This window comes from Protomyctophum bolini, assembly GCF_963924005.1.
Source record: "Protomyctophum bolini genome assembly, chromosome: 19".
Lineage (NCBI taxonomy): Eukaryota > Metazoa > Chordata > Actinopteri > Myctophiformes > Myctophidae > Protomyctophum > Protomyctophum bolini.
The window spans coordinates 21,546,105-21,572,137 of NC_137880.1; the positions used below are offsets into that span (position 1 = coordinate 21,546,105).

Genomic DNA, 26,033 nt, shown 5'->3' on the forward strand with positions numbered 1-26,033 from the left:
GCAAACATTTAGTGAACGCTGGCAGTATAGGCCAAGAAGACATTCTCCAAATATGTTTTCAATTCATGCACAACAACAACGCTGTTTCGCCCATCGCCCCTCCGAAGGACAGTGCAAAGCGTTGCATCTTAACGTGTTGTTACAGTAGCATGTTGATCAGCAGCATGTTATAGGGGTTTCTGCAAGGCATGTGCATTCAATGAATGTGTAGTGTGTGTGTGTGTGTGTGTGTGTGTGTGTGTGTGTGTGTGTGTGTGCGTGTAGCTGGCCATGTACATGCATCAGGTACATACATTCTGTGACTGTTTCTCGGCTAATGTGTGTGTGAGCTGATATCCTATCACTGCCTGCCACGCCACCCCTGCTTTCCTGCTGGATTGTTGGGTGAGAGATTAGCGTGTCGGCCTCGACAGGCCTGGGCCTTGCCAATAGCGTCCTGGCCTAGAGAAGAGGTCCAGGGCCTGGGCAGAAGCTTCCTGGCTGCCCCCTCTCTCACTTCCCTCCAGAGTCCCTGGAGCTGTAAAGACTATGATAAATGAAACACTGCAGTTATGTCTGGCTTGCTGTGATTGGAGCTCACACACAAGCACGCACGCACACTCACACACAATCTCCCTGTTTTTTTCTCACATACACTGCAAAATCCTGAGTGTTGATATAACGCTGAGTGTAAAACAAGGGTGAACAAACATTAGAAACAAGAAACACAAATGCATTCAGAGGCTACATAAAGAACACATAAAGAACACACACACACACACACACACACACACACACACACACACACACACACACACACACGTCTCTCTCTGGACTGAACCTCTCAATTCACCAATTGTCAGCCTTCTGATTGGTCCCTGACTGACTAACCAGCAGGCTCTTCTGCCTTGATACGCCCTGGTTCCGCCTTGTTTATGTTGAATTTGCTAAAACATCATTTTTGGAAAAACATATATGCCCAGTCACCATGCTGCACCTGTGATGTTCCTTTTTACTGACAATAAGTTTAAAATATAAATTGAATGGAGAGAATATCAATACGAAGCAACTTATTTCAATGGTAGTGGAGCCTATAGGGAGAGAGAGTATTTTTGTCAAACCATGAAACGGCAACCAATGGGGGCACAACGACGGGTGGGACTTGACAAAGGGTTAATTGATTTGATGTGATTATGTTGCATTATTGCCGTCGATCAGCTGTGACATCCCTGATAGTGTTGCTGTGGGTGATAACATTCAGTGTAGGCTACAGTATGTGTCCCTCTTGCGTAGGCGACGTGTGCAATGCAGAGTCTTGCATCTGTTCAGTCATTTCAGGGTTAGACGAGACCGCATAATATGCGGTCTCGTCTAACCCTGAAATGACTGAACAGATGCAAGACTGTGATATTTCATCTTGTGTCATGCACCTATATTATAGGTGCATGACACAAGATGAAATATCACAGCAATTAGGCCATACATGGCCTACTTGTGCGCAAGCAGAGCACGCTATACTAATGTCCATTAAAACTGATACTAACTAATGTCTATTACAACTGCTACTAACAAATGTCTATTACAATGAATGAATGAGCTGCTGTTCTAAATGCTTTAGACCCGTTATTGACCTTATACCTACCTTGTAACGTAACATCACCATCAACAGCCATTCTTATGCGTGTGCACACACACGCACGCACGCACACAGTACAGTTGTCATAATTTACATTCTAAAAAGTTGGTTGCACTGTACAGTACCTGCTGTTCAAACGGTGCATGGAAGGCATGCGCTTGTTCTAAGGACTATGGTCATGCAATGGTTTGCAACTTAAACTACGGTAAGCATCTCATGTCATTAACTGAATCTAAAAGCCAGATAATGGATACCATGTCCTGCTGTTGTTTTTAAATGGTGTAGTACTAATGCTACCGATGGCAGATAATGGGGTGGATGGTTTAGAGAATAGTGCTGCTGTAATCACTGACCCCTACATCGGCAAACCTTCTCTGAGACAATTCCAAACATTACACTCTAAAAGCACTTCCACACGTATTTTTCCTCCAACATTGTTGCGCGTTAAAGACATTATTATGAACTCGTCGTAAATATGTTTACAGACTGCATCCGAAACCTTCGTCCGTCAATATATTGCTTGCATCAAGTTCGATTCAGGGTCCACAACTCCTTTTTCAAAAGTGTTTCAGTGTTTTCAGTGTAATATTTTGACCTTTGACTCAAATACTAAAGTTGAGTACTTTGTCCACCACTGAAGATAAGGTTCAAAATTGATGAAGGGGTAATTTAAGCCCAATATACAGTACTGTCGTACATCTGCAAGCTCACAATGGCCCCTTTTCCACCGGTTGGTTCCCAGTGGGAACCGGTTCAGTTCTTTTTGGTTCTTAGTCCATGAGCCAGAGCTCCAAAATTGAAACATTAATTATGAATTGAGTGGGCAAAACCATACCTATATTAGATTGTTATCACCATTAAACTTCCCCAATTGAGTACTTACACGAAGACAATGATTTATTGTATTACAAATTTTACATTTTTAAAAATGCAAATGAGGCATTATGTAGGAAAATATGCAAAATAATCAAAAATATGAAAAAGCTACTACTGTGGAAGGGTTATCATGTATTAATTTACTTGTATTGGTCCTATAAACAATTTAATATAGGGTATAGTTTGCCCACCAATTTTGGAGCTCTGGCTCATGGACTAAAAACCAAAAAGAACTGAACCGGTTCCCATTGGGAACCAACCGGTGGAAAAGGGGTCAAAGAGTGGAACCACAACCCAAATGTTGGGTTCATGGCAAAAAGGGAAGGATATGTCAGACTGAATTGGTTCAGAACCAATCAAGGTCAAGGTTAAGTTTATTTATATGTCCCAAGCTGGGCATTCCATTCTAAAAGAAACAATACAGTAAACAGTAAAACATACAAACAACAACAGACAGACTATACATTATCACAAGATACAGAGTAAGAGTCTAGACCCATACCAGTGACTTCAAGTAAGTAGACTTTGTCAGGCTTCCAGACAGACTCTGTTGGTCTCCTTGTCCACTATAGTCCAATAACATCAGACTGTTGCCACTCACTCACTCACACACACACACACACACACACACACACACACGCACAAGGTCTCTCTCTCTCTCCCTCTCTCTCTCTCATTACATTGTTAAAACATAGTCTTTCCTTTACCTCTTTTCCTACTTTGAGCAAAATATCAATTGTCCATTCTCATACTGAATATTTGTCGACAGGAGAGTGAGCGTTATTATTATCTGTCAAGTCAGCTCTGACTGAACTGAATCCAATAAGTTCATTCAATCGTGACTGGACAGATCAATCAATATCAGCCAACGTATGCAAACTTGCGCCAAAAGCCACAACCCACTGTATAGTCCTCCTGAGTATTCTTTAACGAGTGTACAAATGTAACCAAATTAACCCATAACAGTCAATGTATGCATTGCGCGAAAAGTGTCGAAAGACACGTCCTCTCAGCGAAGGATGACCTCTAAAGTAGAGACAGAGGGTGTCACATTACAGAGCTCTGTAACAAAAACATACAATGGTTGGGAAGACAAAGTAAGTTCTCCGTTGGAGACACGTTGCCATGTTGACGCACGATACTACATCCACTGCCTTTGTTTACATTTTCTGACGGGGGTGTCGTCGAGTTGATGACGCTATGAATGCTCAAAACTCATAATGTTGTGAGACACACACCTACAGTCTGTGTGACGAGTTGTATACAGTATACAAAATAGTATACTGTCTATCTGTGTCTATAGTATCTATCATAACTGAAAGCTTGACTGACAGTTGGTAGCATGATGAAGAGGGAGGGGCCAGGGGTTATCTGTCTGTCTGTCTGTCTGTCTGATCAGGATATCCCCAGCTCCCCAAATGACTTGACCTTCCAGGTCTCCACCAGCATGTGTGTGTGTGTGTGTGTGTGTGTGTGTGTGTGTGTGTGTGTGTGTGTGTGTGTGTGTGTGTGTGTGTGTGTGTGTGTGTGTGTGTGTGTGTGTGTGTTTGTGTTTAAGTGTGTGCGAGGGCTTGTGTGCCTCCATGTGGCTTTGAGGCGATCGATTTCTCCAAGCGAGCCATTAATGCTGAAACGTGTGTGTGTGTGTGTGTGTGTGTGTGTGTGTGTGTGTGTGTGTGTGTGTGTGTGTGTGTGTGCGTGTGCGTGGTGGGGAGACCAGGGGACTAAATGCACTCTGCATTTAAAGGATATTGTGTGTGTGTGTGTGTGTGTGTGTGTGTGTGTGTGTGTGTGTGTGTGTGTGCACATCTCACTCCCCCACTTCAGCTTTTTCTTGTCCTAAAAGTGAAAAGAAATACTTTTGAGGTCAGAATCTCACTTTTGAAACCAGGTCAACAGTGTGAGCAGACAATCCTCTCTCACTGGCCTCATCCTTTAATTAATCACAAAATACAGTAGGAAGTAAAAGATATGGGGAGGGTGGGTGTCCGTCTGTCTGTGAGCAGCTAATCTCCGGCACCGTTGGGAAGATCGCAGTGAAACTGTGCACGCACATTCTCTGGATGCCAGAGCAGAACCTCTGCCCTGAATCTTTCAGATATGCCTGTTATAGCGCCACCAGGAGGCCGACTTTAGCAAAAAGACTTTTCGCAACTCTCCGAATATTATGTGACATCCCGCAATTTCACTGCATGAAATCAAATAAACACCCTGCATATTTCATTTCAAAATACCCTGAACAATCAAGGATATTTGCACACGTTTTTCTGGAGGGCCTTATTAAAGCCAGATGGACCACTGTAGAACTCACAACCTCCGTGGAGGTGGGCATTGCTGGGCACTGGGCAGAAACTTTAACTCTGCACCACCAGAGCGCTATAGCCCACATTGTTAGCTGAATGTTATATGTATGCGTGTGTGATCATATGTCTGACAAATTAATAGAATGATTTGGCAAATTAATGGATTATATAATACAGGGCTATCTCCATATGACATGGTAAATAGCTCAGCAAATAACCCCTATATTTCAACTTCATTCATTCTATAGATACACCATCACATCGCATGAAAACACAACACAAATGGCAGACAGACCTGTAGAAAGACAGACAGGTAGACAGTTAAGACAGGACTACAGCTTATAGCAACAGCAAGGACCTTGCCTCCCGACAGGAATTGTGTGTGAGGGTGTAATTTCATGCATGTGTGTGACACAGAGATAGACAGGCGCACAGACAGAGAGAGAGAGAGAGAGAGAGAGAGAGAGAGAGAGAGAGAGAGAGAGAGAGAGAGAGAGCACAACTGAGAGGTGTTGGAACATAATAGTTCTCCTAACATGTTCTCTGGAGAAAGACAATACTTCCTCTGTCTGTCCGTCCGTCCCCCCACCACCACCACCACCTCTCTCACAGTAATATCATGCTAAGTGTTACAGCTGGGTCTTGGCCAATCTAATATCATTACAGGAGTAGAAGTGGGAGATTGCAGAGCATCACAGGAGACAATTGGGTAATTCTGTTTCCCAACAGCCAGGACACCGCTACACACAAGTACAGTGTATACGCGTGTCGGGTTGGGAAGGTTACTTTTAAAAAGTAATCCCCTACAGTTACAAGTTACTTGCTAAAAATGGCACTTTAACAAACAAGTTCTCACATGTACAGAGAGAGACAGACAGACAGACAGACAGACAGACAGAGACACACACACACACACACACACACACACTGTTATATGCGCGATTGAGTGGACGAGTTTGACTTTGCAATGTGCGACCCACCGCTGTGATTAATCGCGGACTGATTCAGTTTGCATTTAGAAATCAACGCTTTGGTCGTATGTCGTTTGAAATGATCTTGATACCTCCACCACACACAGAAGCCATTGAGAGATGATTTCACCCCGCTGCATGTTAATTATATGATCCATAGAGTTATGGTTATGTCTGCATCATATAGCGAGCAATGCATAGACTACTGGTGTGCCATTTTAACGGTATCTTATCATTCCACTCCCCATCAGAATATCACTACCCACGGCCACCCTAGACGTGGACACCGTCTGCACAGTACACCCCGCCTCCTCTTGTCCCCGGTTACAGATACTGTCAGGAGTGTCCGCTGGCTACAGATCATGCTATAAAATGTAATAAAATATAATATGTTGACTGGAGACAGTGGAGACTTAGATTCTGACAGCGGGGAAAACCATTGGTGCTGCTGAGACCGACGCGAGCGCGCTTATTTTATTGTTTGATGTTTTAACTTATTTGTAGGCCTAAAGAAATTAGGGGAGAATGTAACCAAGCCCCGTTACTGTAATCCAGATTATACATTTTAAAATGTACTCTAAGACGTTACAGTTACCGATTTTTGATTACGTAACGGCGTTACATGTAATATGTTACTTCCCAACCCTGCGCGTGTGTGCGTCCATGCATGCGTGGGGACACACACATTAGTCCAACATCCTGTTAGTACGACTATACTGTCGTATGTACAGTATGTACATAGTATGTATTTGGTTAAAATGGGTAGGGTTTAAAAAAAGGCAAGCGTTTGCTCTGGTGCACTGGCCTAAAAGTGGGTCCTTAAAAACTGCTAAAACTTCTGAAATGTATGCATGTAGATATGTATAGTATGTATGTGTGTAGTATTTAAAAGGGGGGCTTTTTTGTAAAAAGCCCAGCCCACCATACCTTAATTTATTTAAAAATACTCCAAGATAGGGTTACCAGTGAAGGGCAAAATGCCTATTCACTGGGGACTATGCAAGGCAGAGGCGTCCACCCCCCTGAGTCCAAGTTAGGCTAGACCGCATACCTAAATGTATGTATGTACAGTATGTATGTATGTATGTATGTATGTATGCAACATGTATGATAGAGAAATAGACTGCATGACTATACATGAATCTGTGCAAATCTTTCTCATATAAAATCAATTTTGGTTTGATGTTGGAGCACCTCAGTTGTGAGGAGAGGAGAGGAGAATGTTCAAATGACTTCCTACTGTGTACAGTATGTGTAGGGAAGCTGATTTGCTTCACTTCATCCTCTGTAGCTAGCTATGCTTCACAGGGCTGTACACTTCAAGGGAAACATCACAATTTTTTTAAATTCAAACATTTAATAATGTAGACAGAGGCTGTGTACTACTATGTTCTGGTTCGATCCATAGTCATAACACTGAGGGTCTCTGAAACACAGCTGAATTGATACAGTGAAATGTTTACCCCTGTGATGCCACATCACCAGTGGAATTTCAATCCATAACATCCCATCGCTAATATTATTCCACAAATATTGTATGTTTCAAAACAAAAGTAAATTTTAAATACTGAAAATGATGCTTTATATTGGAACCCGTTAATCTATTTTCTCCTAAACATATGCTACTGTTACATATGTTATTTTTTGGGCAAATTATGTATAATCTGAATCACATCACACACATACTTCTACTATGGCTGAGCGATAAAATCGAATATCTTTTGACAAAATATCTCAAATAAACATTTGTGACAATAATATTGTACTGTGTCTGTGACTATAATTCCAACGATGAAACGATATGTCATATTACAATATCCACACAATGCCACACAATGTTTAGTGTCATGTCACAATATCTATATTGCCCAGCCCTGACTACTAATGAGTTACTCAATCATTACCAGAGAATGTACTTGTAGTTCTGATAGAAGAGCAGAACATAGGACTCTGCTGGCTGTTAGGTGAACTACACCTTCTTTACACAGCTACTGCCCTACTCCCTGCACTGGGAAATACCAGGCTATTGTAACAGCCCTTCAACACAGCCTACTACTGTAGCCATCTCTGTCTCTCTCTCTTTGTCACTGACCAGGTGTTTGGGGGCTGACTTTGATTTTTAATAATACTGCTCTGTGTGTGTGTGTGTGTGTGTGTGTGTGTGTGTGTGTGTGTGTGTGCGTGTGTGCGTGTGTGCGTGCGTGCGTAATACAGAATGCACGTGCGTAATACAGAATTGGGCACAAGACAGAGCAACTGGAGAGAGAGAGAGAGAGAGAGAGAGAGAGAGAGAGAGATCCGCATCGGATCAAAAGCAATTATTCACAATAGCAGACTGCAGACTTAATTCAGCCAATCAGAACCAAGCTATGTGGATGGTGTAGGCAGAGAGAGAGAGAGAGAGAGAGAGAGAGAGAGAGAGAGGCAGGAAGACCATGAAATTAGAGCAGAGGGGAACAGGCAGAAAGACAGAGAGATGGAAGGAGTGTGAGAGAGAATGGAGGGAGCCAGGAAAGAGAGAGAGAGGGCCGACAACTCTCACTTCAAAGTTAGTCTTTATCTTTTCACATCTGTCTTGTTATCTGACTACTCTCTCCCCTCTCTCCATCCCTCCCTGGCTCTCATCATCCCTCTATCCAAAAATGTTGTTTCTTTCCCAGCTCGGTGACATACGTATCATACCGGTATTCTAGAATAGATGTACTGTATTTTTATAAGCACTAGAACAAAAAGATATGTAATGTTCTTAACTTATTTTCATTGCATCTTTCCACAATTGATATGAATGTGTTTGTTGGCAGTCTGATTTCAGTCCAATAAAATTTTATGAAAGGCCAAAATATATATTTATTTCAAATTTTAATATTTGTGTGTGTGGCATTGCTATACTACAGTAGCTGAAATACTGACTGCACCTGATACATATTTAAGCCCATACACAGTACACACGCGCACACACGCAGCTATGACTGCGCCCAGGGCACCCCTCCATGGATTAGTCTATACTAGTATACCTAAGGGAGGATGCAATATACTACTTATTAGAGTCAGAGTGATGGTGCTTTCCTCTTGAAAAATAAAAGTAAACGGGCGGCAGTGGATCACGGGTAGAGTAGCCAGTAGGTACGATAGGTAGAACAGCAAGGTTCCCAGTTCGATACCGGGCTCCCCCAGAGTTAGTGTCGAAGTGTCTTTGAGCAAGACTCTGTACCCCTAATTGCTCCTGATGTGCAGGTTGGTGCCTTGCATGGTTTCCTTCGCCATCGGTGTGTGAATGTGTGTGTGAATGGGCGAATGTAATGCACAATCTATGTAAAGCGTTCTGGATTTTTTTCAAAGCACTATAAAATTGCACGATTTACCATTTAAACACTTTTAAGTGTTAAGTTTATCTCATAATAAATAATATTATAGCGCTCGCTTTTCCAAGTGCTTTACAATGGTTCATTCATTCATACATTGGGAGGTGAAGCGGCCAACAGTCGACGCCAGCGTCCTCACTTCCCACATTCACACACCAATGGTGGCAAGCTTACACCGACCAACTCATTGGAAGCAATGTAGCCCCCTTTCTGAAACCAGCTCCTCGCCACTCGCCCTACACACTTGCCCTCGATATATGCGCGTTCACGCGAGGCTGCGACATATTAAGTGTCGTCCGAAACCAAACAGCCTTGAGTGGAAGTGGCTTAAAAAGCCCTCAAGAGCGAGTCTGTGCCGATGTAGACTCAATTGCCTTGTGCAGCCGTGGCTCTCTGTCCGCAAGGAAACCGCGACCTACAAATGTAAGTACCTCCACAAAAAACAAACAGTTTTTTATACCCAGCACCCTAATCAAGGGAACTTGATTCAGCTGGAGGGGCACTTCCTGACAAGGGAACCTCCCGAGAGCACTTCAAGTCAAGGGACTGGTTTCAGAAAGGGCCGAGGAGCCAGGATTCGAACCGCCGAAAAACGTGCTCCACCCACGCAGCATGGGTGGAGCTTCATTTCCATCCACCAGCTGTCTAAAAACCAGGGAGAGACTCCTGCCGCAAGCGGCAACTGGCATCTTCGGGATTCTACTGTGTGGATGCAGTCTCACTGAGACAACATGTAGTCCAGGAAGGAAGTGAGACCAGTGTCCATGACATCACTGGCACTTTGAAATACTAGTAAAATTATATCTAAAAACACATATTACACACATAAAAGAAAAGTGTTTGTCTCCCAAACATTATTAAAATAAGATCTGGTTGCAAAAGATGTAAAGTGGTCCTTTAAACCCTTATACTTGCTTGATGGGGTCCCTCAGCGATATACCAGGAGTATCCTCTCTACACCAAATCTAGTTGAAAGTAACATCTATTCTATAGTACAGGCCCATGCATATCACTAAGCAACATGTTTACGTGTTGTGGTTAAGAATAACAGTGTGTTCTAGAGACCACACAGCCAATAGAAACTATAACACAACACAACAATACAATAGCTGACATTTGTCTTCGATGGCTGACATTTCCAACGACTTCTGCTCTTCAGTCAGAATGAGGCTGAGGTAGTTATTGCCAACACACAGAGGGAAACTGACAGAAAAACACTTGGGAGAGAGAGGGTGAGAAAATAGAAGAGCTGAAGGGGTGCGAGAGAGAGGATGTAGAAAGGAGATGAGATGAACAAAATGAAGATGATGTTGAAAGAGAAGCCAGAAAGAACAAACAAAAGAACAAAAAAGAAAACCCACCAATCCTCTCTACTAGAACTGGGTCAAATTTCAGCTCCAAATGCTTCACCCAAAGAGAGTGCGCTTGATTTAGCACACTTTGCACAGCAGAACCCATTGAGTCATTTGAAACCGACAGGATCCTCCCACAGATTTGTGCTAATCCATGCCCAGCAGAGGGAATTGAAAGAACGTGAAGATGAGGCATTTCCACTACAAGGAACTGCGCCTGCTGAATCCTTGTGTTAATTAGGCTCGGCTAGAGTCGGCTGATTCCCAAATCTAATCTAACCCGTCATTCATACTGCTCTGATACTGTCTAACATCGTTTGAGACCCCCCCCCCCCAGTGGCAGAGAACCACCATCATAATTGAATCCAAAGCAATTTCCTCTTTGACCACCATGATTACAGAATTATGCAGAAATATTGCAAATTATACAAATCGCACAGAGGAAAGGCGAGAGTTGGGAATTTCAGATGAGTGCAAGTCAGAAAGAGGGAAGAGTAGAGGTTCAATCAAACAGAGAGAGAATTATGATTAGTAGTAGTTTTAGTGGCACTCTGTGGTGCATGCAAGTATCTCACAGAATGATTATGTTTTATTGTAAATGATAATTACATATTTTATGAGGTGCACACAGTGGAATTAATTGACATACTGGTATATCAAGCAAAATGTCAGATAAAGGGGATACTTGGATACTTGGAGGGGGTATAGGAGGCAGAAAGGTTTCACTGGTGTAGACTAACTAAAGAACAGACCCCTTTGGTGCTATATTTTATTTATTATATTAGGGTGATAATGTATATGATTGCATGTAGAATTTCTGTTCAGGCCATATCAAATGATTGTGTCACTCTAATATCTGAGTTGAGAGGATTCTGGCCAAAGTCATATAATAAAAACCAGTAAAATACTTCAGTAAATACTACCACCAGTAAGACGCCTGGGAAGATGATGAAGTGAGAGACAGAAAGAAAGAGACAGAGACAGAGACAGAAGACGAAAAAGAGAGATTGAACAGGTGTCAAGGAATTCTGGAGCGATCAGGATGTTGATCTGAGTCAGAAACAATTGAGTATTTTCTTTATGTTAGAAATGTATTGCATGAGCTCATGCGGGAGAAGTAGATCAGACACAGGGCAGTGGTCATGTCACCAATACAGAGAAGACAATCCCTTATACTGTAAAATATTATAATTACTGTTATTATTGTTATTACTGTAGCAAACTAAAAGCACAAAAGAGAAAATATCGATAGACAGAAAGACAAAGAAGAGCGCCTTGTAATATTATCCCATCTATCTTGGCAGGACGAGAGAGAGAAGCTAGTGTGGCAGACTAATGAATGGAAACCATTACACATCAATCACATGATGCCCTAACGCACAGACAATCCTCATAGACAATCACCACACACAATTTACGCACAAACATTACAAAGTCATCAGTGCAAACCCAACATTAACATTATCATCATTATCTCTTACATGGGCTAATATTGCGTGGGTCTGGCAGAAGGTTGGAAAGCCCTGCATTTCACATCCTTGCACACACATGGACACATAAGCACTTACATACATGCACATGGACAAGCATACCCTCCCTGGCCTGCTTGCTTGCTTGCCTACATAAACACATACACGCCCACACATAAGCAATAAGCATGCAGGCCAGAGCCCATAAAACTGTAGGGTCATATGGTTAATACAGCCATAGCAATACAAATTAGATCCAAATTCATCTCACTTTTATTTATGCACGAGTCGACCCTTTGTTGTAATAACTTACCACGGGGCACAGATATTCACACAACACAGGAGGAATACTGGGCTTGCTAGCACACGTGCACACACACACACACACACACACACACACACACACACACACACACACACACACACACACACACACACACACACACACACACACACACACACACACACACACACACACACACACACACACACACACACACACACACACACACACACACACACACACACACACACACACACACACACACACACACAGATATGCAATTTGAGTCTTTTCAGATAGAATAGCGCCATATCATTTTCATTATCAAAGCGTAATGAATCATATGAACAGCCCAATGACCCATGGCTGACCTGAGGTTAATGAAGATTTTTTTACTCCTTTGTTCCATCTAATTGCTCTCTTCATTAAGGCGGGGAGTCGCTGATTAAACTTATGGCTCTAAGGTATGGTTCCACTGTTGGCCCACTACACTGGGGAGCGGTCCCATTCTCAAAGCCAAAGGACTGCCTACTGCTGGTCAGTTAATAAAATCACAGAAAAGAACAATAAAGCACGCACATCCACTAACAAAATAAAACAGGTGGCGCCCTGACGGGCCGAGGTCAGAATCCACAAAGAAAGGTAAGGTCCGCACACTGGATCATGCGGTGGTGGTGGACATCTTTGTAAAAATTCCATTAATGCCACGGACATACAAAATGAGACCATAAAGAGTTATCCCTGAATGACCATAACAGTTATGGGGGTCCTTGCAAATATCTGTAAAATATTTGAGAACCACTAGACACTAGTACTAGTTGGACTCCTAATATGTCTGAGGACGACCTAGAGAGTCATAGTAAATAAGGGTCAGATATTCTAATTTCTGAAGAAAACCTGGAGACTTGACATTCAGTAATTGGGTTCTTATGATCAAAATAAGAACATTATAATAAATTATTAAAGATCTGCCCGGCACCCGAGCTCCTATTTTGAAAGAAGCGAACGCAGCTCGTAAATTGCAATAACAACAATTAGAATAAATGACGTACTTTTTTGGGGACAAACACTCAAAACTGGCATTTCATCATCAATGATATTTAATGTTTGTGTTGGGACGTAAAACTGGCCATTCATTATCAATGGCATTTAATGTTTGTTAGGACAATGTTTGTGTTTACACACACCCTCAAAGCTGGACATAGGATGGGGCTCCCCTCAAAAAGATGCATTGACTAGGCGAGCTTTTACAGAGCAAGTTGTTAGGCAAGGCAACTTTCCCTCGAAATACTTGAGCATCCACAAAGTCATATTAATTTAGCTGACACTAAAATCTAGTGTTGGGGTCAGTGCCTCGCTTGAGGACACTTTGAAAGCACAAATTAATGTGTGCTGTGGGGATTTGATCTTGCAACCTTACCGTGTTGAATGTCTCTCGTAATCTACAGAGAAATTCAATCATTTTGTCAGAGGATCCTCTGTGGCAGAAGGTTAGCCACAGGTCACTCCCTTTTGTATATTTTATAAAACAGACGAAGAGGGACGAAAGCAGAGCGAGACAGTGTGACACAAGGAAAGCTCTGGTGGGATTCAATGCAGCACTAACTGGGCTATGTGTAACTCTGTATAGGCAAGTGCATTTATCGCCATGTGAATCTTTGAGATGCATTGCTTTCTGATCTGCAATTTTTAGAGGACCATATAAAATGTTGGACACGGCTATTCACATTCATTGACACATGACAACTCAAACCCACATTTGTGTCCCACATACTGTATACATTCACCAAAAACCAAGCCAGTTTAATAAGTTGACCTGATATTACGTCAAGTGCTTGAGTGATGATCCAGTTAATTTCTCTCTGCACACTCCACACCCCTCCTTCCCCTCTCTCGGTCTTGTCTCTTGGGTAAACTCTGCAGTCATCTTGCTTGCCTGTCAAGGTTATCAGACGTCTGTGCGATCAACAAAGAGTACTGCTGATGAAATCATTCGCACAGTCGTGCACGCACGCATGCACACACACGCACTCACATCACTTCAATAGTGTCCCTACATGTGTGTTGTCGTGGTAACAGCTTCATTCCACAGCATGGTGACAAAGGCAGGCAGATGGCACCAGTGCAACAAGAAGCTGATAAGACCTGGAAACGGTCTGAACGTGCCCATTGCTATGCGATGACCTTGGTGTGATATGGTACTAATGCAGCAGACAGTTCTGTGCGCTGTCACTGAGGCTAATGGCCTGGTGTCGGTGCAACGGATCTCGTTAAACAGGAAGCTAGCCATTTCTCACTTGCATGGCATTTGTGCTGTGCAGATTTTGACAGCACGTTGGAAAGAGACAGGACAAAGAGGGGAGGAAGAGGTGGAATATACATACTAACCAAAAAGAAGAAAGGTATTTATCTCCCAAGAAGTACAGCGAGCCCCAATGACGATGAAGAAATGACATGTCAATTGGCTTTTGTTGATAATTGTGGACTTATATGCTATTAATCTCAACAAGATGAGCCAGACACAGCAGGGAGGCAACGATGTACAATCATTAATCATGTAAAGCACTTCACCACTAGACCTCCGGATCTACAGTAGACCACCGGATCTCGACCATGCTATAATCTACTCTCAGCTTTCTAACTTGACTAAACAATGCAAAACAATACAACATGGGCTGTGTTGTGCCCTTTTCCTATACAAGTAAAAAGGAAAGAAAGTCAGGGATTTAGGGAGAGAGAGATAAACTGTAGATGATGGTCTCCTGTAGAGGCCAGAACAGTGTGAATAATTCATTGCGAAAGAGCGACAGCGAGAGAGAGGGAGAAGTTTATGCATGACTAGACAGGAGTGCAGAGTGAAGCCACACTTCACCCTGCTTGGAGAACTTGTAGAGGCAGCCGGCCTTCCTCGTCTTTTTGTCCCTCCAACTGAAAGATAGAATTCTCCTCACAACTGTCTTCATTCAGCCTCCTCTCCCCATCAGTAATGCAACCATCTCCCTATGTGTGCATCTTCTCATCTCTGCATTCTCTCCTCTCTCCATATTTTCTTCAGTCCTCTGCGTTCGCTCTCTCTCATACTGCACAGCCCTCATTCTCACTCTTGTCTTGTTCTCACATCCTACTGCACACACATTCTCAGTAACTGAATACAATGTACTGATGTGCATGAGCACATTTTCTCTCCTGAAAAGGATGGGATATGAGAAATCAAACAGACCCGTCTTGATCACGACTAGAGATCATGTGTACCGATTTGCGTGGAGTACCGGTAATATAAAGAAATCACACCTGTGTGAAGTGAGGGGCGCTCTTATCATCGTACATCATCAGGGATCATCTCATACTGTCCAATCAGAATGCCTGAAGCCTGTGATTGGTTAGCAGATTTTCTCGTTTACATATGACGTCAATTTTCCCTTCAATGCCGTTTAATGTTGATAATTTACGTCATATTTAGCAGACATTAATTTTGACCTAATTTCTCCATTCATTGTCAATGGCAAATCTTGAGACGTGTGGGGACAAAAGCTGTTTGGAGGAGGGGTCCTCAAAAAAATGTTTTACATAAGTCGGCCTCCTGGTAGCGCTATAATGAGTGGATGTGAAAAATGAAGGTCAAAGGTTTTTCCTTGGCCTCTAGGGAGTGTTTTTACACAGATCGGTGCAGTTATAGGTAAAAATACGAATGCGCGAGTTACAGTGCCAACATGAGGCTGAAACTTTTCAAGTGGCATTTGTTCCTCAGCCCAGTGGGAATGTGCATGATTTGAGGCATTTTCTTCCAAACGGAACATTCCTGCAAACTAATCTTAGCCAAAGGGGATGAAATATGGGGAAGCGGACAGGTCTGTGTTGATCACATGACTATAGATAGTGTATATAGATTTGCATGATGTATGGATAAAATGTGTACGAGTAATATAAATAAATGTGTTTTGCAAAAGTCAGCATCATGGTGGTGCTATAACAGCCCATTGTGGAAATTGAGGCAGAGGTTCATCGTTGGCATCCAGGGAGTGTGTGCACAGTTTGGCATCGACCGGGCCAATGGTGCCATGAGCTGTAAACAACGGATGGATGGACACACGGACGGACAGACACACCCACACCCACACGTGCAAAACATACTCTCCCCATTCATTCGGCCTGGTGGACACAATTGTCAGAACGTGTTGCGGAGCTGTATCACAATTAAAGATTATAGTCATCACGATAAGCCACAAAGAACCTGCAAAATGTATTCCAATAGAACACAAAATGAGAGCTGGAAGCAGTATTAGTTTAAGCTGCTAATTTAAGGCTTACAATGAACTGATGTGTAGATAGTGGTTCACAACTTGTTTCAAACTGGTACAGTATACCTACATTGTGTTGATCACAAAGTCAGATCTCAGTATACCAGTAAGACGCCTGAGAGCGTGGCCGCTTCTCAGGCGTCTTACTGGTATACTGAGATCTGACATTGTCACACTGCAAAAGGTAGGTATACCAGTTCCAAACAAGTTGTGAACCACTATTCGAGGCGAGAAGCTGCTTATATAGCGCTACCAGGAGGTCAACTTTTGTAAAACACATTTGTTTATATTACTTCTCCATGACGAACAGATGCCAGCTTCCATGTTCGGATTTCCGGAGGTGTAGTTCCAGACTATATAGAACTGGAATAGTTGTCTGGCTAGTGGCTACGCGAGACTAGGGTTCACATGGTTAGATTACAATGTTGTGCATGTGAACATTATGTAACTTGAGTCCACAAGGGCTGACTCCAAGGAACACCACTATGTTTGACGCATCAGCAGGCATGCATTCACTTTAATTCCCTACCTAACCTCTCCGTCCTTTTAGCTATGCTCTCCATCCCAGCTGCGTCTCTCGTTCCTTTTTACCCTTCGATACTTTTCCTCTTTCCTGTGTTCTTCTAACATCCAACTCTGCTGTCCTTGGCCAACTCCACCTCTATTGTATCTCTAATGACTGCACTGCGGTCCCTGACCCCAGGATGAACTACCGCTAAAACTGAGGGCCGACACTTGTTGTATGACGCACTACAAAACAGTTGAGCTGACTTAAACTTTTTTCAGTGCTCCAATGACGCAGTGTGACAGAGTGTAAATCAATCATATGTTTTTGTTTCACTATTTCCACTCCCCACGATTCATGCTGCGTTCTGTAAAGGGAAGAAAAACTCAATCTAGCCAGTAACCTGTGCTATCTAACCCTACTGTTTCAGTGGATTCAATGGCGACTCTGAAGCAATGCAGCTGATTTTTTTAGCTTTGGTCGCAAGTAGTGTGAACACAGGCTTTATTACTAAGAACAGGCCATAATTAGTTCCAATCTGCAGACCAGCAGCAAAAATCTGTGTGGAGACTTGGCCCCCAATCGTCAGTGGCCACCAGTAGATGCGAGTGGTTGTCCTCAGAACAACCAATAGTTTCTACCTTCTCTGTATCAACAATGCATGAAGGAAGGCATCAAGGCAAATGATCAGTCAACTTTCCATTGATGGAGGGATGAGCGAAAATAAAAAATACAGTACTCCAAAATACAGCACTAACTTATTTAACCAATATTTATTTAACCTTGTTCTTATTTTTGTTTAGCTTCTGAAAGCTTTCTCTCATCTTTAAGTACAGGTCATGCCCTAGTAAAGCCTGGGTTCTAGCCTGATTCACTGCGTTGCGCGGATCTGAAAAATGTCCCTTCACTACTCAGTCTGGACAGTCTCTAAATCTCCAAGGTAGGCGAGACATATGAAAGGTTGAAATGGAACCGTGGCTTCTGATTGGTCTGTGGTGCGGGTTGAGGAAAAACACCAGTTTGACGTTGTATCAATGCACACTGCGCAGCTACTGCTGTTGTCCTGCAACGTCCCCTTATGATTCACTAAACTCAGCCCACACAGCTGTCGTTTTTTTGTACTACTGAATAGTTTACTTTTTACCGTAGTATTTTACTCTCAAGTCTCTAACGGCACCATTTCTTTCAACAGTGAGAAGCATGGACAGAGTGGCGCTGGCTGATGAAGTATCAGCAACAACGTGGCTACGTAACAGTTGACGTTATGACATGCAAGTCAAGCAGCCTCTGTCCAGTGACATTTTCAGATCCGTGGAACGCAGCGAATAAAGCTGGAACCCAGGCTAGCCATACTTTCCCAAAAAGAATTATCGTTCAATTTAACACGTTTCTTTTTTCTAACTCAATAATTACCATTTTTACACTCACACCCTAGACCTGTTAATTCTAGAAACGCACACATGCACCACACACACAAAGCTTAGTTGGGTTTCCTTGGAACAGCCTTAGTGCTGACCTGCGTATAGAACTTCTGCATTTAGCGTCTGTCCTAACAAGGTGTGTGTGTGTGTGTGTGTGTGTGTGTGTGTGTGTGTGTGTGTGTGTGTATGGGAATGTGGTACCTCTGTTCAGAGACAACCCTTGGACTCATTTTGTCCTCCATCTCTCACTTTCTTTCTCTCTCTGTGCCGAGAAGGGGTTCCTGGGTAAACAAATCAGCATACTGATAACAGGATGACTCCTCACCGCTGTCTGTGTGTGTCAGGAACACTGCTGGACTGTTGTATCCACTTTTGCCAGCGGGATTTCAAATGGAGTTCCCTAGGTTTTTTATTATTATTATTATTATTATTTATTCTGTTGCAATACACAGCGAAACTTGTTGTGTTTCAACTACAGTATCTATTGCGGTTGGTGGCTAAAAAGAATCCCCTTCGGAGCATGACAAACATCACTGGACTTTGAAGTCTGGCCTACTTTTCAGGCCACCCTGGTAGTTAAGACAAGATTAGTATCTCTGGCATCTCACTTTTGATTCTGAAGTTGGTGGGTCTCAAGGGAAAAATAGATTAATGCATTCTGAATTCCAAAAATAAAATGGCCTTGCGTGATTTATTGTGTTTAAAGATAAACGTGTCTAGCATACTGCGTGTGGAGAGATAAATCAAGTGTTTGTTTCCAGGTTGCTCAACAACAGGAGAGCACATCCCATTAATAGTGATATATTCAGCAGTCCAGCTGCTGCATATTTCAAATGTTTGTTCTGATGGATGGTGTTGACTGCAGGCTGAACAAATTGAAAATCCTCAACATGATTGTTGTGCAGCCTCTTGACCTGGTTGGCAGAGCCTGCGTTTAGAGATGCTTCTCGTGCTTCTTTTGGTGTGGCTGTCAACACACCTCAGCTGAAGTCTCAAACTCCAGATTCACTTTTTTGATTAGCCCAAAGGCGGTGAGTTGTATATACTCCAAAAAGTTCCAGCAGCGTAATAATCCAAACAAAATGTTTCTATCAAAGATATGTAAAGTCTGCAGAGTGTCCGGTCACAAAACTTTTCTTTGGTACCCCCCTGGCCTTCCTCTGGCTACTTTGGCAGAGTAAAAAGAAAAGACGTACTGTTCAGTTAAGTGACATCCGGTAGCTTCTATAAAAGTACAAACATGCATGTTATATGACACGGTTTTGATACACGTAGAATAAGATATGGTGGTGATCTCATGCATCATCTGAGAACACTTGGGCTGATCCATTGGTCCAACTCTTATATTCTCGACTGTGTAAAAAACCAAAACAAATAAAAGCTTATTCAGTTTGCGTTGTCGGCGACCCTCTTGAATCGACATCTTACGCGTCCGCACATCATATTTCAAAGTAGTTGTTCCTCGGGTCTTGTTTGGGAGCATGTTGTGTTTCGTCGTTGAGGCAGAGCTGGTCCCCATGCACCACCATGCTTGGCTGTTTCATGATTTCCTCCGGCACTGGAGCCTCAGTTAGCCAGACAAAGGAGAGCAGACCCTGCCAAGTCTCCACTCTGCATGCATGGCTTCCCCCCCCTCTCACTAACTATTCCTCTCCTCCCTCTCTCTCTCCGTTCCCTCGTTCTTTCATTCTCTCTCTCTCTCTCTCTCTCTCTCTCTCGATGTGGCAGCTTTCCCGAGAAGCTTTGGCGATGCTCCCAACATGTCTGCCTGTCTGTCTGCACCACCAATCCTCCCAGACCCCCACCCTCCATACAATCCCCCACCCACCACACCCTCCGCCACGCACCTCAACCCCCCTGCTCCAAGAGAAAATATTAACCACCCAAAGTTGGGCAAACTGATCAAGATAGTTTTAATTCTGGTTCAACATAGAACCATCGTTCACAAACCCAACCACCTTTCAATGAGGAATTCCCAAATACAAACATAAGCAAACACACACACACACACACACACACACACACACACACATACAGTACACACATACAGTCAGTATCGACAAATGCTACCAAAATGTCCAATCTTCTCATCCCTCATGGTCTACTCTCCTCTCATCCTCTTCACCCCTTACTTTTCTAAACCCTGCATCTTCCTGTTTGCCACAATCTCTCCGAGAGCTTGGCTCTTTTCAGTGCCAAGGGGTTATGTGTGTGTGTGTGTGTGTGTGTGTGTGTGTGTGTGTGTGTGTGTGTGTGTGTGTGTGAATGTCTAAGTGTCTCGGGTCTTTTCAGTGCCAGGCTACATTTATTCATCATGTGCCAAGATTCTGCAACCGTCACTGTTTCTGAAGAGGGGCACCCGACTACCCACGATACCATGCTGCTGCCAAGTGCTGAACTGCCAACTTACCAATGCTGTATGTCTTTTCCCTCCGCTTTCCCACCACTCGCACTGCACACACATACACACACACACACACACTAACTAACTAACTAACTAACTAACTAATTAACTACCGGTAACTAACTAACTAACTAACTGTGTTGAAATGATCACCAGATTGATCTTCTTTTGAAATGTGCAGAGAACAAACATGCTGTAAGGTATTTTAAGTATCAATTAAGTGTCACATAGCAAATAGCATCAAGTAAATCCAAATACCAAATCTACATTTTGGGGCTTCAAGTCTGCCCATAGCCTGCAGAATACACAACACACACACACAACTGTCCAATACGGAATTAAAAACATAAAGCTAAAAACATAAAACATGGAGCAGGACAGTAACAATCTCTCTGTGTTGTATTTCAGTTCAGTGTGCTCCAATAGCATGATTGTTTCCCATATTGCCAAATGTTTCAAAGGGGTGAGATGGCTCTCTCTTCTATCTGGACTCTGGAGTCATCTACCTGGTTGAGGAGGTGCTTTGAAACAAGCATGGAGACAGCGTCAAAGCACAGTTGATGTCTTCCACAACAATGTTACCAATGTATCGTCTCAGTTTTTTACTTAACACCAGGAGCAGGAGTTAGCCGATACCTTCTCATTTATTCTTCTTCTGCAATGTGGATAGAGGTTCACACATGCATAATATCATGCCCATGGTACCAAAATTACTGCTGGAACAAAAGTACTTCTGTATATCATTAACAATAACTATATCATTATCACTATAAGTTTCACAACTAGTGCATAAGATAAGGCTGCTTGAATATGTGCTGCATTGTGCCATCTCACCCTGCACACCACTAACAGCTCATTCTATACAACCCACCAGCATCATGCATGACCTTCAGCTGTGTCTGTGTGTGTGTGTGTGTGTGTGTGTGTGTGTGTGTGTGTGTGTGTGTGTGTGTGTGCACGCGTGTCCACAGAGCAGCACTGCTGCAGGACCACGTGCATGCTGTCAGTCTGTGCAACTGTGGGGTGTGTGTGTGTGTGTGTGTGTGTGTGTGTGTGTGTGTGTGTGTGTGTGTGTGTGTGTGTGTGTGTGTGTGTGTGTGTCCTGGCATGGTGCCAGACCTGTGGTGCAGTGCTTGTTGCCTAGGGGGCCTGTTGAGCAGTGCTGGAGGATGGTGACGTACAAACAAAACAAAAACGTGACAATGAACAGTCAAGAGACAAAAATAAAATAACATATCCATCCGATAATTCCACTCTGTGTTGCACGAAAGCCGTCTTGCAACACACACACACACACACACACACACACACACACACACACACACACACACACACACACACACACACACACACACACACACACACACAGACACTCCTCTGCCTGGGAACTTGCAGGCATACACATGAATAAGAGGAAGCATGTTTACCCAGCAAGCCAAATGACGTCATGATGACGTTATGATGACGTCCTCCAGTGACGTTCAGGACTAGGCCAGATCACAGCCCATATGGGGATGACCTTTACGTCATTTCCAGGACGTCTTCACCAGTTAAAATAATAGCTTATTCTGGGCTAGATCTGACTAGTTATAATATGACTTAAGTTGATGTGGCCTCTATCGGACTCTCTCTGACTGGCCTACTCTAAACCTTGGTTCATACTTCCATCTACGCCGAAATGTTCAAGGTCAGAATTGTGAAATTGCAGCTTCTGTGACTGACTGGGTATCTTAGTAATCATGGGTGAAGGTCATGAGCGCTCAGTCAGCAGTCATAAAATCAAAACAATGACAGGACGGCGTCCTGTAGAGGTAAAACAATCACTTATCGCCACATTCATCAACTACAGTTCAGCCTTCAGCACCATAGTCCCCACCATGCAGGCTAGTTTACTGACGAGTGACAACACAGTGTATGGTGATTAGCCTGATCTAAAACAGAGAGGGCCTAAAACAGGATTGAAGAGGTGTAAGAATTGTCACTGTGGTGCCAAAAGAGATTCTTTTAGAATGGGGGTCATCTTAAAATCGTCTCATTTTTGGAATTCTGGTCCAAAAATAAACTAACTGTCTCAGCGAAATTGTCGGGGAGGTGTCTCTGTATATATCATATTTCATGTAGTCTGAATCCATTCCAAGCATTAGTTAAATTAATGGTATCTTAAATGAGTATTAATAGAAAATAAGAAAACAATATAATTGACAAAATAAGAAAACACAATAGCCTATATAAATATAAGAAATCAGATCTGCTGTGACCACGATGGGAATTACTCGAAAGAAGAAGCAGCTGTTATCAGACTTTTTGTAATGTGTTTGTAAGCTCAAAATAGAAATATTTCAATTGTCAAGTTATCTCTCTCAACATGGAGGGTGGGGATGGTTACGTTATATTACATATAACATATTACGGTATGTTCTAAAACCAACATTCAAACTTTAATGCAATTTATAAGTCAAAGATTCACAGAATTCCATTTCTATAGTGTCTAATAGTAATACAGTCTACTCTAGTGGATGAATGATGCTCCATATAACTAACGTAGGCCTGATGGACGCATGCGCATGAAGAGAAAGACCCATGGCCTGGACGGACGGTAGCACTGTGATTGGGTAGTTAGTTGTCAGAGGAACCTCGATTTTCACTTCCTTTAGCCCTCAGCTAATTAACCAACGAGCCTATCGCATAGCATCCTTCCAAACGCCGCTTCGGGCAATGGGATCAAGACTCGTCTTGCATTGAAAACAATAACAAACATTCAAGGCAAGAGGGTATCGCTGCAGTGTAACTATGTAACAAAACAAGTGTTACCAGGGTAATTTCCTCCACTTTGCAAAACCAGTTCAAAGAAACACGTTGTTCTTCCGATAAATTCACACTCAGTACTAGTAGCAAACACAATTCGCGGCGCTGCAACCAGTTTCAGTTGGGTTGCACAACACAGCTATATTCACTACATAACACCAGCAACAAAGCTAACTTGCTAAAGCTAGCAAGAACTGCCATAGAGAGGGGGGTGACTTACCTGAAACTTTCAGACTTTGTTCCCGGCCCGAAAGCGCGGCATCAGGCGTGGGCATCATGGCTTTGGAGGACATGTCTCCCATTCCCCTGTTGACAAAGTGTCGCCAAATCAAACGGAGTCTGCTCGTGGCGACCATATGCAGCTCAGCTTCAGAGTCTCCAGTCCCTGCAGTGCTTGCACAGAGCTACCGTAGTCTCATCCGTCATCCAGCGTGTGCTTGTGTATTGTGTAACATCCAACCCAGGCCTCAACGTCCTCGTTGTTCAATAACTAAAATTACTTCATCATACCATGACTACGGTGTTTTCCCGAGGATTATTCTATTCAACAGGAAGACAAATGTGGCCTTTTTTAAAACACATACATTATTTACTTTTATTTTATTTATTATTTAGGCTATTATTACAGAAAATGTACACTTGAGAATTTGCTAGTTTGTTGTGATTTTAATGTCAATTATTTTCATGGTTATAGCCCGATATGAAACTTTTATCTTGGCGGCGTGGCGCACATCGGACATCCTGTGATACTCAACCTCAGGCCCGCGGGCCACATCAGGCCCGCGGGACCATTATGACTGGCCCACCAATGAAAATCTAAAAAAAAGAAGGAAAAAAAATCTGGAAAATGAAATAAAAATAAATAAATCTGAATGAAGTTATCTTTAATTACATTATTATAAGTAATACTATTAGAGTTGTACTATTAATCGAACGAAAATAAAAGCTTGGGGGGGGGGGGGGGAGATGCAATGCAAATGAAAGACATATACTGTGTATCCCTATTCCCTGACATAATTTTATAGCTAAACGGACAGAATTCTATTTTATTTGAATGATGAAACCCAGCTGCCATTAATAGTTGGAAATGGAAATTGCGGAAATTGTAATTGCGGAAATTGCGGAAATGGTGGAAATGGAAATTGCGGAAATTGCGGAAATGCGGAAATGGAAATTGCGGAAATTGCGGAAATTGCAGGAATTGCCGAAATGGTAATTGCGGAAATTGCGGAAATGGAAATTGAGGAAATTGCGGAAATGGAAATTGTGGAAATTGCGGAAATGTTAATTGCGGAAATTGCTCTTCACTTATAGCTATCTATTTTCAGGTAGATTGTTTTATTTTACTCAGTCAGCCATACTCATTTTTTTTCATGAAAAAGGTCATAGCTGGGTAATCTATTTTTAGGCAAATTGTGTTTATTGTATTTTATTTTACTCAGCAATAACAATTTATTTTCTGTTAACCAACTTGCTGGCTGGCTGGCAGGCAGGCAGACAGCTACTCATAGACAGACAGACAGACAGCTACTCATGGAGAATTGGACAGGCAGGCAGTCAGACAGCTACTCATAGACAGGCAGACAGACAGCTACTCATGGAGAATTGGACAGGCAGGCAGACAGCTACTCATGGACAATTGGGCAGGCAGGCAGACAGCTACTCATAGACAGACAGACAGCTACTCATAGACAATTGGGCAGGCAGGCAGACAGCTACTCATAGACAGACAGACAGCTACTCATGGACAATTGGACAGGCAGGAAGGCAGACAGCTACTCATAGACAGGCAGACAGACAGCTACTCATGGACAATTAGGCAGGCAGGCAGACAGCTACTCATAGACAGGCAGACAGACAGCTACTCATGGACAATTAGGCAGGCAGGCAGACAGCTACTCAGACAGACAGCTACTCATGGACAATTGGACAGGCAGGCAGACAGACAGCTACTCATTGACAGACAGACAAATAACTACTCATGGACAGACAGGCAGGCAGGCAAAGAGCTATCATGTTATGTTATTATGTTATTATAACAGCTACTCATGTTATGTGCAATAATTTGTGCAGTTATGGAAACAGCTCTTTGTGTTTATGCAAGAAAATGTAACACATTTATTTATTTACATATTGTGTGCATGCACATTGTACTTTGATACATTTTGCGAAAATAAAGCAATTGAAAGAGAGAAGTTATCAAGTATCATTAATGTCGTAATTTTATCTACTGGCCCCTGGCCCCTTGCCATTTTTGTAATGTGGCCCACAGGTAAATCTATTTGAGTATCCCTGCAGTCCAGGACTGCGGACCCCCATTTAGTGGCATTTCTATCTCTGGGACCCCCAGCCAGTAGCCTAACGGGGGT

The 26,033-nt window shown here is 42.8% G+C and overlaps 1 protein-coding gene across 1 annotated transcript in view; it reads right to left on the bottom strand.

Annotated features, from left to right (window-relative positions):
- msraa (methionine sulfoxide reductase Aa) overlaps nt 1–24,082 on the bottom strand; it is a 67,207-nt gene extending 43,125 nt beyond the window's left edge. Inside the window, exon 1 of the mRNA XM_080790198.1 lies at nt 23,885–24,082. Within this exon, the coding sequence (XP_080646324.1) occupies nt 23,885–24,020 (136 nt within the window). The 5' untranslated portion in view covers nt 24,021–24,082. The remainder of the gene's footprint in view (nt 1–23,884) is intronic.
- Nucleotides 24,083–26,033: the final 1,951 nt, after the last annotated feature.